The sequence below is a fragment of the Vipera ursinii genome (genome assembly GCF_947247035.1).
Source record: "Vipera ursinii genome assembly, chromosome: 6".
Lineage (NCBI taxonomy): Eukaryota > Metazoa > Chordata > Lepidosauria > Squamata > Viperidae > Vipera > Vipera ursinii.
In genome coordinates this window covers 49,210,258-49,224,385 of record NC_139515.1, presented here as the reverse complement: position 1 = coordinate 49,224,385, position 14,128 = coordinate 49,210,258, and the positions used below count along the sequence as shown (strand labels likewise).

General features: G+C 39.5%; 1 protein-coding gene across 1 annotated transcript in view; it reads left to right on the top strand.

Annotated features, from left to right (window-relative positions):
* Positions 1-14,128, top strand: part of PPFIA2 (PTPRF interacting protein alpha 2) — a gene marked incomplete at its 5' end in the record, with an annotated part of 237,474 nt that overhangs the window by 95,305 nt on the left and 128,041 nt on the right. The window contains one exon of the mRNA XM_083365122.1: positions 2,178-2,240. Coding sequence (XP_083221248.1) covers positions 2,178-2,240 — 63 coding nt within the window. The remainder of the gene's footprint in view (positions 1-2,177; positions 2,241-14,128) is intronic.

Genomic DNA, 14,128 nt, shown 5'->3' with positions numbered 1-14,128 from the left:
CCAGTTTCAAAGTTCCTTTGAACACATGGTGGTCAACCTGAAATTCCAGGACTTTATGAAGCCCTTATATCCATTTTTATAGCCCCCAAAGTTCCTCCTCATCTAGCTGCCTAAAATTTGTACTTTTAACATCTCACAATTTTGAAGCATGGAACACAAAAGGAAAAAAAAATAAAGTAACACGTAACATGGACTTGCTATAGATATAAATGAAAACAAGAGAGAAGTTTTTAAACTCTTCCCATAAATTCAGAGTAAACAATTCCCATCCACATGTGTCTAATGGCTGTAACCAACTGTTAACTTTCAGTCCCTATCCTATCAGTTGCCTACTGTTGTTTTAACTGGAAATACTTTTGTTTAGTCCTACAGTTTTAAAGAAAAAATGCAAATGGTGCACTTTTCTTTTGTTATTTCCTCCCGTGAAATCCTGAATATTTTCTTTGAACTTAAGAGCTTAGGAACATTTTGAGTGCTCTGCAGAGACACTTTTTTGGGGGGATTGAAATAGAGTAAATTCATTTGGTTCCCTGCCTGTGTTTTCAAACATTTGCAAACAATTGGAAATAGCTGTACCAAAACATTTTAAGTTAATGTCACACACAATTTAGCTTTGACGGAAAAAGAAACTCCAGAACTAGATGACCTCCAAGATCCCTTCCAACTTCTTCTTCTTCTTCTTCTTCTTCTTCTTCTTCTTCTTCTTCTTCTTCTTCTTCTTCTTCTTCTTCTTCTTCTTCTTCTTCTTCTTCTTCTTCTTCTTCTTCTTATTATTATTATTATTATTATTATTATTATTATTATTATTATTTAAAAATATGTGAGAACAAAAGCCATAAGGTAACAGAAATGCCCTATTTGTATCAAATAAATACAATGGTTGTGGTTTGCCAAAATATATCTTACAGACCAGAGAATGCATAATTGATAGTGTTTTATGTGGTGTCTGGAATGTTGAAATAAGTTATCAATTGGTGAAATGACTTCCAGGTGAAACAATATGTTATTTGTTGTTATTTTTCCAGTTGTACTAGTTTCTTCAGAGCATAACTAAAAGTGAAGTTGGTAACAGATGCTACGTCCTTTTGTTCAAGTGAAGTAGAAAGCCCTCAACCAATTGCTACCCACTATGTAGATGACAGAATTGCAACGGTTGTGGGTATTCTACACCAAGGATCCCCAACCCCTGGTCCATGGACCAGTACCAGGCTGCAGCATGCCAGCAACCAGTCCACACAAACAAGCAAAGCCCCATCCGCAGGATGCAGGCAGCACACAAAACCATGCACCCTTTGGTCCGTGGAAAAACTTATCTCCATGGAACCAGTCCCTGGTGCCCAAAAGGTTGGGGATCTCTGTTCTACACCACTAAATATAGACAACATCTAAAACATGATGTCTTGGCAAGTTCAGTTTCAGACCTATTTGGAAGAAGCTAGCTGCATGACTAGCAAAATGTCAACGTATACTCATTGCCTTACATGGCATTGCCAAGAAGTCACTTCAGCAATAAATAGCAGTGATGAAAATCTTTACTTTCAAATATTCTGTGTTTGTGTGTGTGTGTGTGTGTGTGTGTGTGTATGTCTAACTGATAACTAAAAGACATATCTAATAAAACAATTGTGTAACAAGTTTGAGTATAATCTATTGGTAATGCTCTAGATTCATAATATTTATAAAAATGTGAAACAAGTAGCACTTCCTGAATTTTCTAAGTGTAAATAGCAAGATAGTGATAAAAATGTGAGACATAAGCAAGACAGATTTTCTCCTGTGGAAACTCCATCTAATTGAACAGAATATTTGTATAAGCATAGTACTGCTTATCATTTCATTTCAGTAGACCTAAAACAGATCTGCTGTGTAAATTCATACCATTCAACAAAAACATCTACTGTCTATAAACTGAGGTTATTCAGATTGTATGCATGACTTTTATATTTTTTTATATATATACATAGTTGGCTAATGATTCACTATTTTTAACCAATATGCAATAATTATTTTACCATTATTTTAACTTCCAGAATTATGTTTAAGATTAGAGATATTCTTATATTCTAAATTAAGAGTTACAATTGTATGCAATCAAAGACATTAGTATTTGAATATATGTGTTATTTTACCAACAACACTTTTGAATTCAGTACATTCTTTGTTGCACACTTTTTCAGATGACGGTTGCGGCTGGTACGAGCATTGAGAATAACATTCAAAGGACCATATCCTGCCCTAATGTATGTTTTGCATATCTTGGATTCTTGTCTTCTTTTAATGCAGAATTTCATTTATGTGAATTTGCTGTTGTCACCACAACATTATATTCATTTCCAGCATGTTACATATTTTACTAGAAGTAAGGTTTCATTATGGCTTACAAGAAGAGTCTGTGGTTACACACCATAGTTCTAAGTTACTTTCTCCCAGTTCTGTGTTATTTCAAATAGTGATTTACCTATCCTATTGGGCCAGATTATTCAAAGTACTAATGTTATTATTTATTATTAACCTTGAATCATATGCTTGTAGTACAATATATCTCCCCCACAGTTCACTGCTACTCAATAAACATCCTCCTACACATATATTTACACTTTGCAACAAGAATTACAAATTGGTCAAATCTGGAAAGTAAATTAAAAAGAACAAAAGAACAAAATGTAGCCATTTAATCCTCACAAACTACATATGTATAAGACAGTTGTTTAAATAAATGTTTTGAGTAGCTGTATTGTCTTAATTAACAGCACAATCTTGTTTGGGTCAACGTGGAAATCAGTTCAGTTGTGTTAGATATGTTTTATGCTCATATAAATTGATACAAGAATATAGCATAAATGGTTCTGAGATCCGAAATAAAATATTGACCTAGCAAGGTGTCTATGGAGATTCTCAGTCAACCAGGTCATAGTTAACAAGAAAGTCCAGTTTCCTCATGAAAAAGCATCTTTGGGGTAACTTAGCAAGGAGATGAAAAGGCACAGGAATACTGATTGATCTAATGAAAATACTGATTTCTATCATACCAATATAACATTTTAAAATAAAGATACCAAAAATGGCTAAAATTTAACTATCATGCAATTTGTAGTTACAGATATATGTATAGTTACAAACACATATGTTCATATGCACACACCCTTATGTATATATGCATACACACAGAGAGAGAGAGAGAGAATATATACACACATACACCTTACAGGTAAAACTCGAAAAATTAGAATATCGTGCAAAAGTTCATTTATTTCAGTAATGCAACTTAAAAGGGGAAACTAATATATGAGATAGACTCATTACATGCAAAGCAAGATAGTTCAAGCTGTGATTTGTCATAATTGTGATGATTATGGCGTACAGCTCATGAAAACCCCAAATTCACAATCTCAGAATATTAGAATATTACATGCAATCAATAAAACAAGGAGTGTACATAGAACAATATCGGACCTCTGAAAAGTATAAGCATGCATATGTACTCAGTACTTGGTTTGGGCCCCTTTTGCAGCAATTACTGCCTCAATGTGGCATGGCATGGAAGCTATCAGCCTGTGGCACTGCTGAGGTGTTATGGAAGACCAGGATGCTTCAATAGTGGCCTTCAGCTCTTCTGCATTGTTCGGTCTCATGTCTCTCATCTTTCTCTTGGCAATGCTAAGAGAATCTATGGGGTTCAGGTCAGGCGAGTTTGCTGGCCAATCAAGCACAGTAATCCCACGGTCATTGAACCAGGTTTTGGTGCTTTTGGCAGTGTGGGCAGGTTCCAAGTCCTGCTGGAAAATGAAGTCAGCATCCCCATAAAGCTAATCTGCGGAAGGAAGCATGAAGTGCTCCAAAATCTCCTGGTAGACGGCTGCGTTGACCCTGGACTTAATGAAGCACAGTGGACCAACACCAGCAGATGACATGGCTCCCCAAATCAACACAGACTTTGGAAACTTCACACTGGACTTCAAGCATCTTGCAGTGTGTGCCTCTCCATTCTTCCTCCAGACTCTGGGTCCTTGGTTTCCAAATGAGATGCAAAAGTTGCTCTCATCAGAAAAGAGGACTTTGGACCACTGAGCAACAGACCAGGTCTGTTTTTCTTTAGCCCAGCTAAGACGCTTCTGACGGTGTTGTTCAGGAGCGGCTTGACAAGAGGAATACAACATTTGAAGCCCATGTCCAGGATCCATCTGTGTGTGGTGGCTCTTGATGCACTGACTCCAGCCTCAGTCCACTCTTTGTGAAAGTCCCCAACACTTTTGAATGGCCTTTTCCTGACAATCCTCTCCAAGCTGCGGTCATCCCTGCTGCTTGTGCACCTTTTTCTTCCACACTTTTCCCTTCCACATAACTTTCTATTAATGTGCTTTGATACAGCACTTTGGGAACATCCAACTTCCTTTGCAATTACCTTTTGAGGCTTTCCCTCCTTATGGAGGGTGTCAATGAGGGTTTTCTGCACAACTGTCAGGTTCCCCATGATTGTGATTCCTACTGAACCAGACTGAGAGACCATTTAAAGGCTCAGGAACCCTTTGCAGGTGTTATGGCTTAATTAGCTGATTAGAGTGGGACACTTTGAGCCTAGAATATTGCACCTTTTCACAATATTCTAATTTACTGAGAGTGTGGATTTGGGGTTTTCATGAGCTGTACGCCACAATCATCATAATTATGACAAATCACGGCTTGAACTATCTTGCTTTTCATGTAATGAGTCTATCTCATATATTAGTTTCCCCTTTTAAGTTGCATTACTGAAATAAATGAACTTTTGCACGATATTCTAATTTTCCGAGTTTCACCTGTATTTCACAGTATGTATTTTTGCTGTATTTTTATAATTTTACCAAAATCATTATGATAACAGAAAAGTTGCTTTATTTATTGCAAATTCCAGAGCTATCCACCCACCCTTTCCTTATTGGATTGCCTCTCTTACATTGTTTTATTGTCATACAGGAAGTCCTTGCTTATCAAGTGCCTCATTTAGTGACCATTCAAAATGATGTTATAAAAAAAACCCCAACTTTGCAATGAATCGTTTCATTTAAGATAGTCGCAGCATACTGTCAGACTTGCCACTTAGGCATTTCAAAACAGCATGTATTTATTTATTTATTTATTTATTTATTGATGGGATTTATATCCCGCCCTATCTCCCGAAGGACTCAGGGCGGCTAACAACAACCGTCACAGTATCTCACAGTCATGTGGTTGCCATTTGTGTGCTTCCAACTGGCTTGCAACAAGCAGAGTTAATGGGGTAAAATTTCAACTTGCAGTCATGTGATGTGTCACTTAACCATGATGTTTCATTTAACAACCAAATGAGAAATGACACTGTAAATCTGCATAGCAATTGTGATGGAGAGCAAAGCAGTTGCTGGTCCCAACTGTGGTCAGTAAGCAAGGACTACCTGTAAAGCTTTTTAAAATTAGTTATAAGCAAGACTTAGACTATTCCACAAGGCTAGTGAGAAAGAAGGTTATTTATTTATTTCATTTTAAACATTTAAATGGCCATCCTTCTTTTAAAAAAAGATCTGGGTGGCTTCCAATAGCAATCATATCATTACCCAGAATGCATTTTAGTACATATTACTTTGGCTTTAGCTGTAAACAAAAGTTGGTAAGAAACTGCTACTTTCTCTTTTATAGCAATTTATTCTTTGGTGCTAGGTTTGTTGATCTATGCTTTTATGTGTCGGCAGGACTTATGTTTGAAATGTCCACCATATGTATGCCTATTTGGCAAATCGGAAAATATATGATAGTACTATAGCATTAGGCTCCAATTGTTAATTGTATAATATGTTTTGGATAGAACCCAATTTTATTCAGATATGCTTAGTAATCTAGACTTCCAGAATAAAGTGGCTGGTATATTTCATCACCTGCTATCCAGAAAGAGAATGTAATAAATAGAGAGTGGTAAGCAAAGCTTCGACATCCATGGTTGCCAGGAATATTTTGAATGAAATTGACAAACAAGGACAATACTGTAGGACATAAATAGAGAGTCACACAAGCAAAAGTAAACAGACTTGAACCAACCAAGCTGCTGTTTTCTCAAATGGTAATTTTAAATATATATTTTGATTTTCTATGGAACTCCCATTTGCATTTAGAAACAAAACGATACAGCTAGTTTAATGATTGAATGATATTTCAATTATTACTACCACAATATCATTGCTGTATTTTTATGGTTAAAATTGCCATTATCATCCACTCATCTCAAACCTTTGCTTCATTAGTAGTAAACATTTGGTGATTTGGTTTGTTTAAATCCCAATTTTATTTTCATGCTTTGACAGTATCACAGTTATGTGAATAGAAGTCACATTAAAAGTGTGAAAGTTGGTGTAAATTAAAAATGATAATGAGAAAGTGCAAATAGTGTTCTATGATTTACACCACTTGAGCTTTTTAGAAAATTAGAAAAGCATACAGATTTTCATACAGTTTGGGCAATGGTACATTGTATAATTTATTTATTTGTTTATTTATTTAAAAATAACTATATATTACTAAATTTTCATGTCTGTAACGTTTAACTGAAGAAATGATGCATCACAGGGCAAAACCTTTTTAACCAAGGTATCCCAAATGGACTAACTTACAGAAAGTGTCCAAAATCCAGGACCCATGACTCCTGTGGAGTTAAAATTTGAAACATTTTTAAAAACATTTTATGACATAAAAATAATCATAAAGCATTTAATGACATTATACAAAATGGCATAAAACATTTCCTGTGGTCAACTGCTAATGTTTGACTATGCTCTATAATTCAAGATGGGCTACTTTAAAGTCAGATACAGATTTGAATACCTCCCTGACTTTTTAAGAACTTTTCAAGTACATTAAAGCTCTGCCATTTTTGAAGGCATTGAGGAATCTGGTGAGGAACTATCTGAAACAATGACCCAAGTGGTCATAGGCTGTCTAGTATATTTTGATTTCACCATAGGTTGTAATGGAGAGCTCTGTGTAGACACACACACATATATATAAACTATGTTATTTTTCCCAACTTCACAGCAATATAATTTATTATGTTAGAACATTCTGTAATCTATGATTGCTGTGAAATTGGTGCCATGTTGGATTTAGAAGATTTAACTCTTGAAAAGACTGGTATCACTTTCTATAAGTGTGTTCCCAATCATGCTTTTCTGATCATTTCCTTTTTTTCAATATTGTGTGTTTCTTCAAAGACAAGTAATAAAAGCTTACTTCATTGTTCCACCCATCCCTTTTAAAAGGTTCCTGAGCCTCTGAAGTACTGTTTCAATAGGACTAAAATTCTAGAAGGTTGGCTACTTACAACTAAAGATCAAAAGTTCCAACCCAAATTTCTTCTACCTGTGAGTTGTCTATCTTCAAATGTGTCATGTTCTGTAATATCCCTCTCATTAACATGACAAGACAACTTAATTTATGCACAGATCCTATGTAAGAGAACTGTGTATATAGAATTTTATTCATGCCCTAGAGTATTCTCCATTTCTAATTATGTAGAACTGTACATACATGTAAGTTGAGTATGGATCAAGAGTAGGTATGTAATATGTTATTCTTTAATAATCCATTTAGAAAACATCAATATTTTTAATAAACTATTTTTATAAAGTTTAGATGCATAGCCTATTAAGAAGTATTATATGAGAAAAACTTGGAAATTTGTTTAGTACTTTTATTTAGAGTTCAGAGTTATGCATTGTAACTTGAAATAAACTCTAATGTGGTAATTCATTTCTAGGAATCAAACACAAAATAAATAAAATCTTAATTATATATTAAAAAGGTAAAGGTTCCCCTGCACATGCGTGCTAGTCGTTTCCAACTCTAGGGGCCGGTGCTCATCTCCGTTTCAAAGCCGAAGAGCCAGCTCTTGTCAGAGGACGTCTCTGTGGTTATGTGGCTAGACACCAAAGGCGCACGGAATGCTGTTATCTTCCCACCGTAGTGGTCCCTATTTTTCTACTTGCATTTTTACATGCTTTTGAACTGCTAGGTTGGCAGAAGCTGGGACGAGTAACAGGCACTCGCTCTGCTACGCGGCACTTGGGATTCGACCCGCCAAACTGCCAACCTTCTGATCAACAAGCTCAGCGTCCTAACCCACTGAGCCACCGCGTCCCATTAATTATATATTACTTTGCTTCATAAAAATGTTAGATCTGTAATTAAATAAATCAATGAATCATTAAATGTAAATATCTTCATATAATGGAAAACCTAGTAAAAGGGTGACTTAGTATACTTAGTCACCCTTTTAGATTGGCATAAACAAATAAAATGAATATTTTTCATTCAGGTTAATAAAACAAAATATTTTAAATATAATTCCAGAGTAACTGTCTTATTTTGACTTTTCCCCACGTAGTTCAGGGTTGAACTGGAAAGTTCTTGGTGCTCTCTGAGCTTGATGGTTTGCTTGTAGATGTTTCATTATCCAACCAGGTAACATCAGTGTGAGTCAGTGTGGGGTCTGTTTCCTTTTAAATATAGTAGCTTGCCCTGCCAGTTTTGGTAGGGCTATTTCCTTCTTGCTGGTTCTTTAATTAGAGTATTATTTTCTGCCTGTTTGTGTGGCACTGATCCTTGTTTATCTGAGTGATGGCTACTAGAGGGTATATGTTCTAGTCCATGGGTGTCAAACTCACCACATCACATGATGTGTTGCAACGTATCACAACTCTTTTTGCATGGGGTGGGTGCGGCTTCAGTATGATGAAACCTGCCCATGGGCCGGCAGTTTGACACCCCTAGTGCTTTTGCTTCCTATCTGGATTTTTATTGCCTTTTGAATAATATAATAATGCATAGGTGGTTTATTTCTGTATGTCTTTTGATAGTTCATTTTTCTGAATGGCAAGGAGCTCCTTAGGATTTTTGGATTTGGGTTGGCGGGTCGAATCCCGACTGCCGCGTAACAGAGTGAGCGCCTGTTACTCATCCCAGCTTCTGCCAACCTAGCAGTTCGAAAGCACGTAAAAATGCAAGTAGAAAAATAGGGACCACTACGGTGGGAAGGTAACAGCGTTCCGTGTGCCTTTGGCGTCTAGTCATGCCGGCCACATGACCACGGAGACGTCCTCGGACAAGCGCTGGCTCTTCGGCTTTGAAACGGAGATGAGCACCGGCCCCTAGAGTCGGAAACGACTAGCACGCATGTGCGGGGGAACCTTTACCTTTTACCTTAAGATGCTAATAAGGGATGCGGTGGCTCAGTGGGTTGGGACGCTGAGCTTGTCGATCAGAAGGTCGGCAATTTGGCGGGTCGAATCCTGAGTGCCGTGTAGTAGAGTGAGCGCCTGTTACTCGTCCCAGCTTCTGCCAACCTAGCAGTTCGAAAGCATGTAAAAATGCAAGTAGAAAAATAGGGACCACTACGGTGGGAAGGTAACAGTGTTCCATGTGCCTTTGGCATCTAGTCATGCCGGCCACATGACCACAGAGATGTCCTCAGACAAGCTTTGAAACAAAGATGAGCACCGGCCCCTAGAGTCGGAAACGACTAGCACGCATGTGCGGGGGGAACCTTTACCTTTACCTTTAAGATGCTAATAGTTTTCTAGCTGAAACTGTGGTTGAATCTGTCCGTGTGTTCTGAGTTTAAGAGTTTTTGTTTTGTCTTCTGACTGCTAGTTGGTGTTCATGGATTCGCTCTGATAGACTTCTGCTTGTCTGTTCTACATAGTGACTGTTACAGTCCTTGTTCTGTATGTTGTAGATGATTCCTGTCATTTAGAGGAACGCACTAAAAACTTCACTGTTTTCTTACTGGATGATTGATTTCAGTGGCCAAGAATAGAAAAAAATATGCAGAATTCACTGAAAGAAAAAAGCATAAGAGGTCAACTGAATGTTGTTTCTAAGCTTTTGGGGTTTTTTAAAGGTGCTTGTATAGGGATACAAAGACAATGCACAGTAAACAATGTGTTGTAGAATGCTCCCTTTCCAACAGGAGCGTCTTCCAGCATATTAGCTTTACAATAGTGGCGAATATCAGGTGTAGGATGAGAGTGAAGATTTGTTCTCTGAGCTTGTGTGTTGGTTTCCAAATGTTTCATTACCAGGCTAGGTAAGTAACATCTTCAGTAGAGTTTAGGAGATATCCCCTAAACTCCACTGAAGATGTTACCTAGCCTGGTAACGAAATGTTTGGAAACCAACATACAAGCTTGGAGAACAAACCTTTACCCTTATAGTACCTTTATTCTACCATTTAAACCCACTATTTCAATAATTTCCATAAATAGATATAGTATTAAGTGATAATGGAGCGAAGTTTTTCTTTGGTCAAAGAGTGCAAAAGATCATTAATTTTCATTCACACATTTTGACCTCAATTCTGTGTACATTCCTGTGTCTCAATTTATGGATGGAGCAATAGTTCTTATTCTGATGTAATAAATTACCATGCACCAATTCTATTATCAGTTTTACCAATGCACCTCATCAATTCAACTATTTCTTTAGCATTTGTTTGGAAGTGGAAAAGAGAAAAAATAATTCTTGCTGGGGGTGGGGAGAAAAAAGCCTATGGATTCTTTTTATCTGGGAGAAGATCCCAGGTGTACTTTTGCTCTTTTTAAGCAGCAAGGGTGTATGAGTACATGCATACTTAGATATTACCTTTAAAAAATTCAATATGTAAACTATGATGGATATCATCAAGCTTTAACTGCATACACTGAGCAGATATTCATGGCATAGCCAGAGAACTCTTCTGCATGCATCAATTGCTGAAAGCAAGAGGAGATTTTGATTAGTTGTTTTTGCAGATATTTTACTTATGTAGTATTCAGTATGGCATTTCAGTGCTCTTGATAAGCAGTAATTGCTTTCTTTTGTCGCTGCATTATTTTGCTTGAGTTAGTGAATCCTACATATATGTCTCCTCTGTTTCTTTCATTATTCTGAAGGAAGGAACTTTTAAAGCATAGAACTCTGTTTGCTGCCAACTCCATTTGCTCTTGAATTTGAAGACTCTGGGTGTTGTATACTGGGATCGTTGAGGCATTGAAGAGGCGAGAGTGAAAAGTAACAGTTCATTTATTGAGTTAACACAGAAGCAACTCTAATAGCCGCTTGACATCTATTTATACGGACCGCTGATAGGCGGCAGCCAATGAAATTAAAGCAAACATTCCCGCTCAGACACAAGCTTGCAAAGTAATAGACAGACAGTTAAGGATTTGAATGAATACAACAGTTAACTATTTACAACTGCCCTTATGAATTCACATTAATACACAACACCCCTCTCCCCTAGATAGCTCACATATCCAGAAAATGTACATAGTCCTGCAAATATGCTGGTGGCTTCTGCGACCGCTCCGAATGTTGCGTCACAGCCAGTGGTTCCCGGTCTACCAGCTTCCTTGCCTGGCTGGGTAGACCGGGGCTTTTGGACCTGCTCGCTTTGGGTAGACCAGTGCCCCCTTGACTGGTCTGGCTGGGTAGACCTGTGCCAATGTCTGTGGATGGAGCAGTTCTGGACAAGCTGGAAAAGAGTTCCCTCTGCATGTCCAGCTCTGTGGGTGCAATCTCTCCGCTCAGGGGTGACTCACTCCCAGCTAACACACCATCCACGTCTCTGTGAGTCTTGCAAGCACCCTGAGATTCTGTCACGATGCCGCTGTCAGGCTGGTCTTGGCTCTCATCTCTGTCAGTGGCCAGGGTCTGATTCGCCAGTCGCTGATGCAGTTGATCGATATGGTGGTGAATCACCCAGCCATCTTCCAGGACCACTTTGTATGACAGTGGTTCTGACACCTTACAAACCACAGCTACCACCCACAGTGCCCCTTGACCATAGTTCCTTGCCCAAATTTGGTCACCAACTTGCAAGTTCCTCAGGGGCCTTGGCTGTGCTGTGTCTGATGCAACTCGGTCTGGATGGAGATGGCCCAGCTTCGTAGTTAGCCAACGTCTCCATCTGAGTTCTGCAGGGCTGTAACCCGTAGATGAGCAGGGGGTTGTATGCTGGCAGAGCAAAAAATCTGCCAACCGATGATGCCAATCGCCAGACAGAATTCTCTTAAGCGACTCCTTGGTCGTTCTGACCATGTGCTCCACTTGGCCATTTGAAGCCGGGTAAAAGGGGGCTGAAGTGGCATGTCTAATCATGTTAGCCTTTAAAAAGGACTGAAATTCAGCAGCAGTAAATTGTGCCCCGTTGTCTGACACTATTACATTGGGTAAGCCATGTGTGGCAAAGATTCTCCACAGTTCCTGGATGGTCCTGGCAGTAGTCATAGTAGGGACAGGTGCAACCTCCAGCCACTTGGAGTAACTGTCTACTACAATGAGGAATACCTGTCCTTAGAAGGGCCCAGCATAGTCTATGTGAATCTTAGACCAGGGAGTTTGAGTGGTTTCCCAGCGATGTACTGGGGCTTGAGACATTTCAGGTCTGGATTGCTGGCAAACCTGGAATCCTTTCACTTGGACCTCTATATCCTTATCTAACCTTGGCCACCACAGGTAGCTCCTTGCAAGTGCCTTCATCCTGGCTATTCCAGGATGTCCCTCATGCAGAAATTCTAAGACTCTAGTCCTCAATGAGTGTAGGACTATGACCTGACTTCCCCATAGAATGCAGCCCTTGTATGCTGACAGCTCATCCTGTCTTCTGATGAAATTCTGTCCCTGGACTGGCTACTGGCCACCCCCTCAGCACCCAGTTCAAAACACTACTGAGTGTTTTTTCAGTGGCTGTTTCAGCAGCCACATCCCCTGCGTAAAGGGGAGACTCTGGCAGGTCCTGGATTGCCAGGATGCATGCAGCAGGTGCAGGGTCTGGTTCTGAGTGAGGCAGGGGCAGCCTGCTGAGTGTGTCAGTGTGGCCCATTTCCTTGCTCGGCGTATGGACTAGCCTGTAACTGTAGGCTGCCATAAAGATTGACCACCTCAGCATCCTTGGAGAGAAGGTCTGAGGGGTTTGCTTGTCTGCAGTAAAAAGACCTAGAAGAGGCTTGTGGTCTGTAAAGACCATAAATGGGTGACCATAAAGGAAATTGTGGAATTTTTTTTTATTCCTGCCACACTGGCCAATGCCTCCTTATCAATTTGGGCGTAATTTCTTTCTGCCGGTGAAAGTGTCTTTGAACAATATGCTATGGGAGCTTGCCTCCTGTCAGCCATTAAATGGCTCAAAACTGCTCCTGTCCCGTATGATGAAGTGTCACATGAAATACTGATAGGCAGTTTCTCATTGAAATGTGTTAACACAGAGTTTGAAGACAGCAGTGATTTGACTGCTTTGAAACTTTTCTTGTGGATGCTTGTCCACTGCCATGGTACCCTCTTATCCAAGAGCTTATGTAAAGGCTCTGCCACTGCAGCCTTATGTGGAAGGAATGCATGGTAGAAATTGAGTAACCCTAGAAATGCCTGCAGCTCCCCTTTTGACTGAGGTCTGGGAGCCTGCTGAATAGCCTTGAGCTTTGAGTCAGCAGGGTGGATTGCTGCGGCGTCAATGCAAAATCCTAGGAACTCTGTAGAGTCCACACCTGACATTTGTCTCTCTTGAACTTTAGCCCCACTTTGCAGAAGTGCTGAAGGATGGCTCTGAGCCATTCAGCCAATATTTCTACTGACTCCCCAGCTATGAGGATGTCATTGAAATAAGAGCACACACCAGGAATATTTTTCAGTGTGCATTCCATCACGCTCTGGAAGAGACCTGGGGCCACACTGACCCAAAACTGCAGGCGATGAACCCTGAATGTCCCCTATGGGTCACTATTGTTTGAGCTTCTGCCATGGCATCATCCACTGGCAGTTGCTGGTATACCTGTGCCAGGTCCAACTTGGCAAGTACACGACCTCCCTGTAGTGATGCCAAGATGTGACTAACTACAGGTACCGGATATGCATGCTGCTGAAGTGCTTTATTAATGGTGCACTTATAATCAGCACAGATGTGCACCATTGGGTTTTACTGGTGTGACTATGGGAGTTTCCCACAAACTGATATCTACCAGTTGCAGCACACCTTGCTGCACCAATTTATCTAGCTCTGCATCAATCTTGGGTTCAAGGGCAAAAGGCACTCTGCAAGGCTTGATCCTGATTGGGGTTACAGTTGGATCAAGGTGGAGGGTAATTGGAGCTC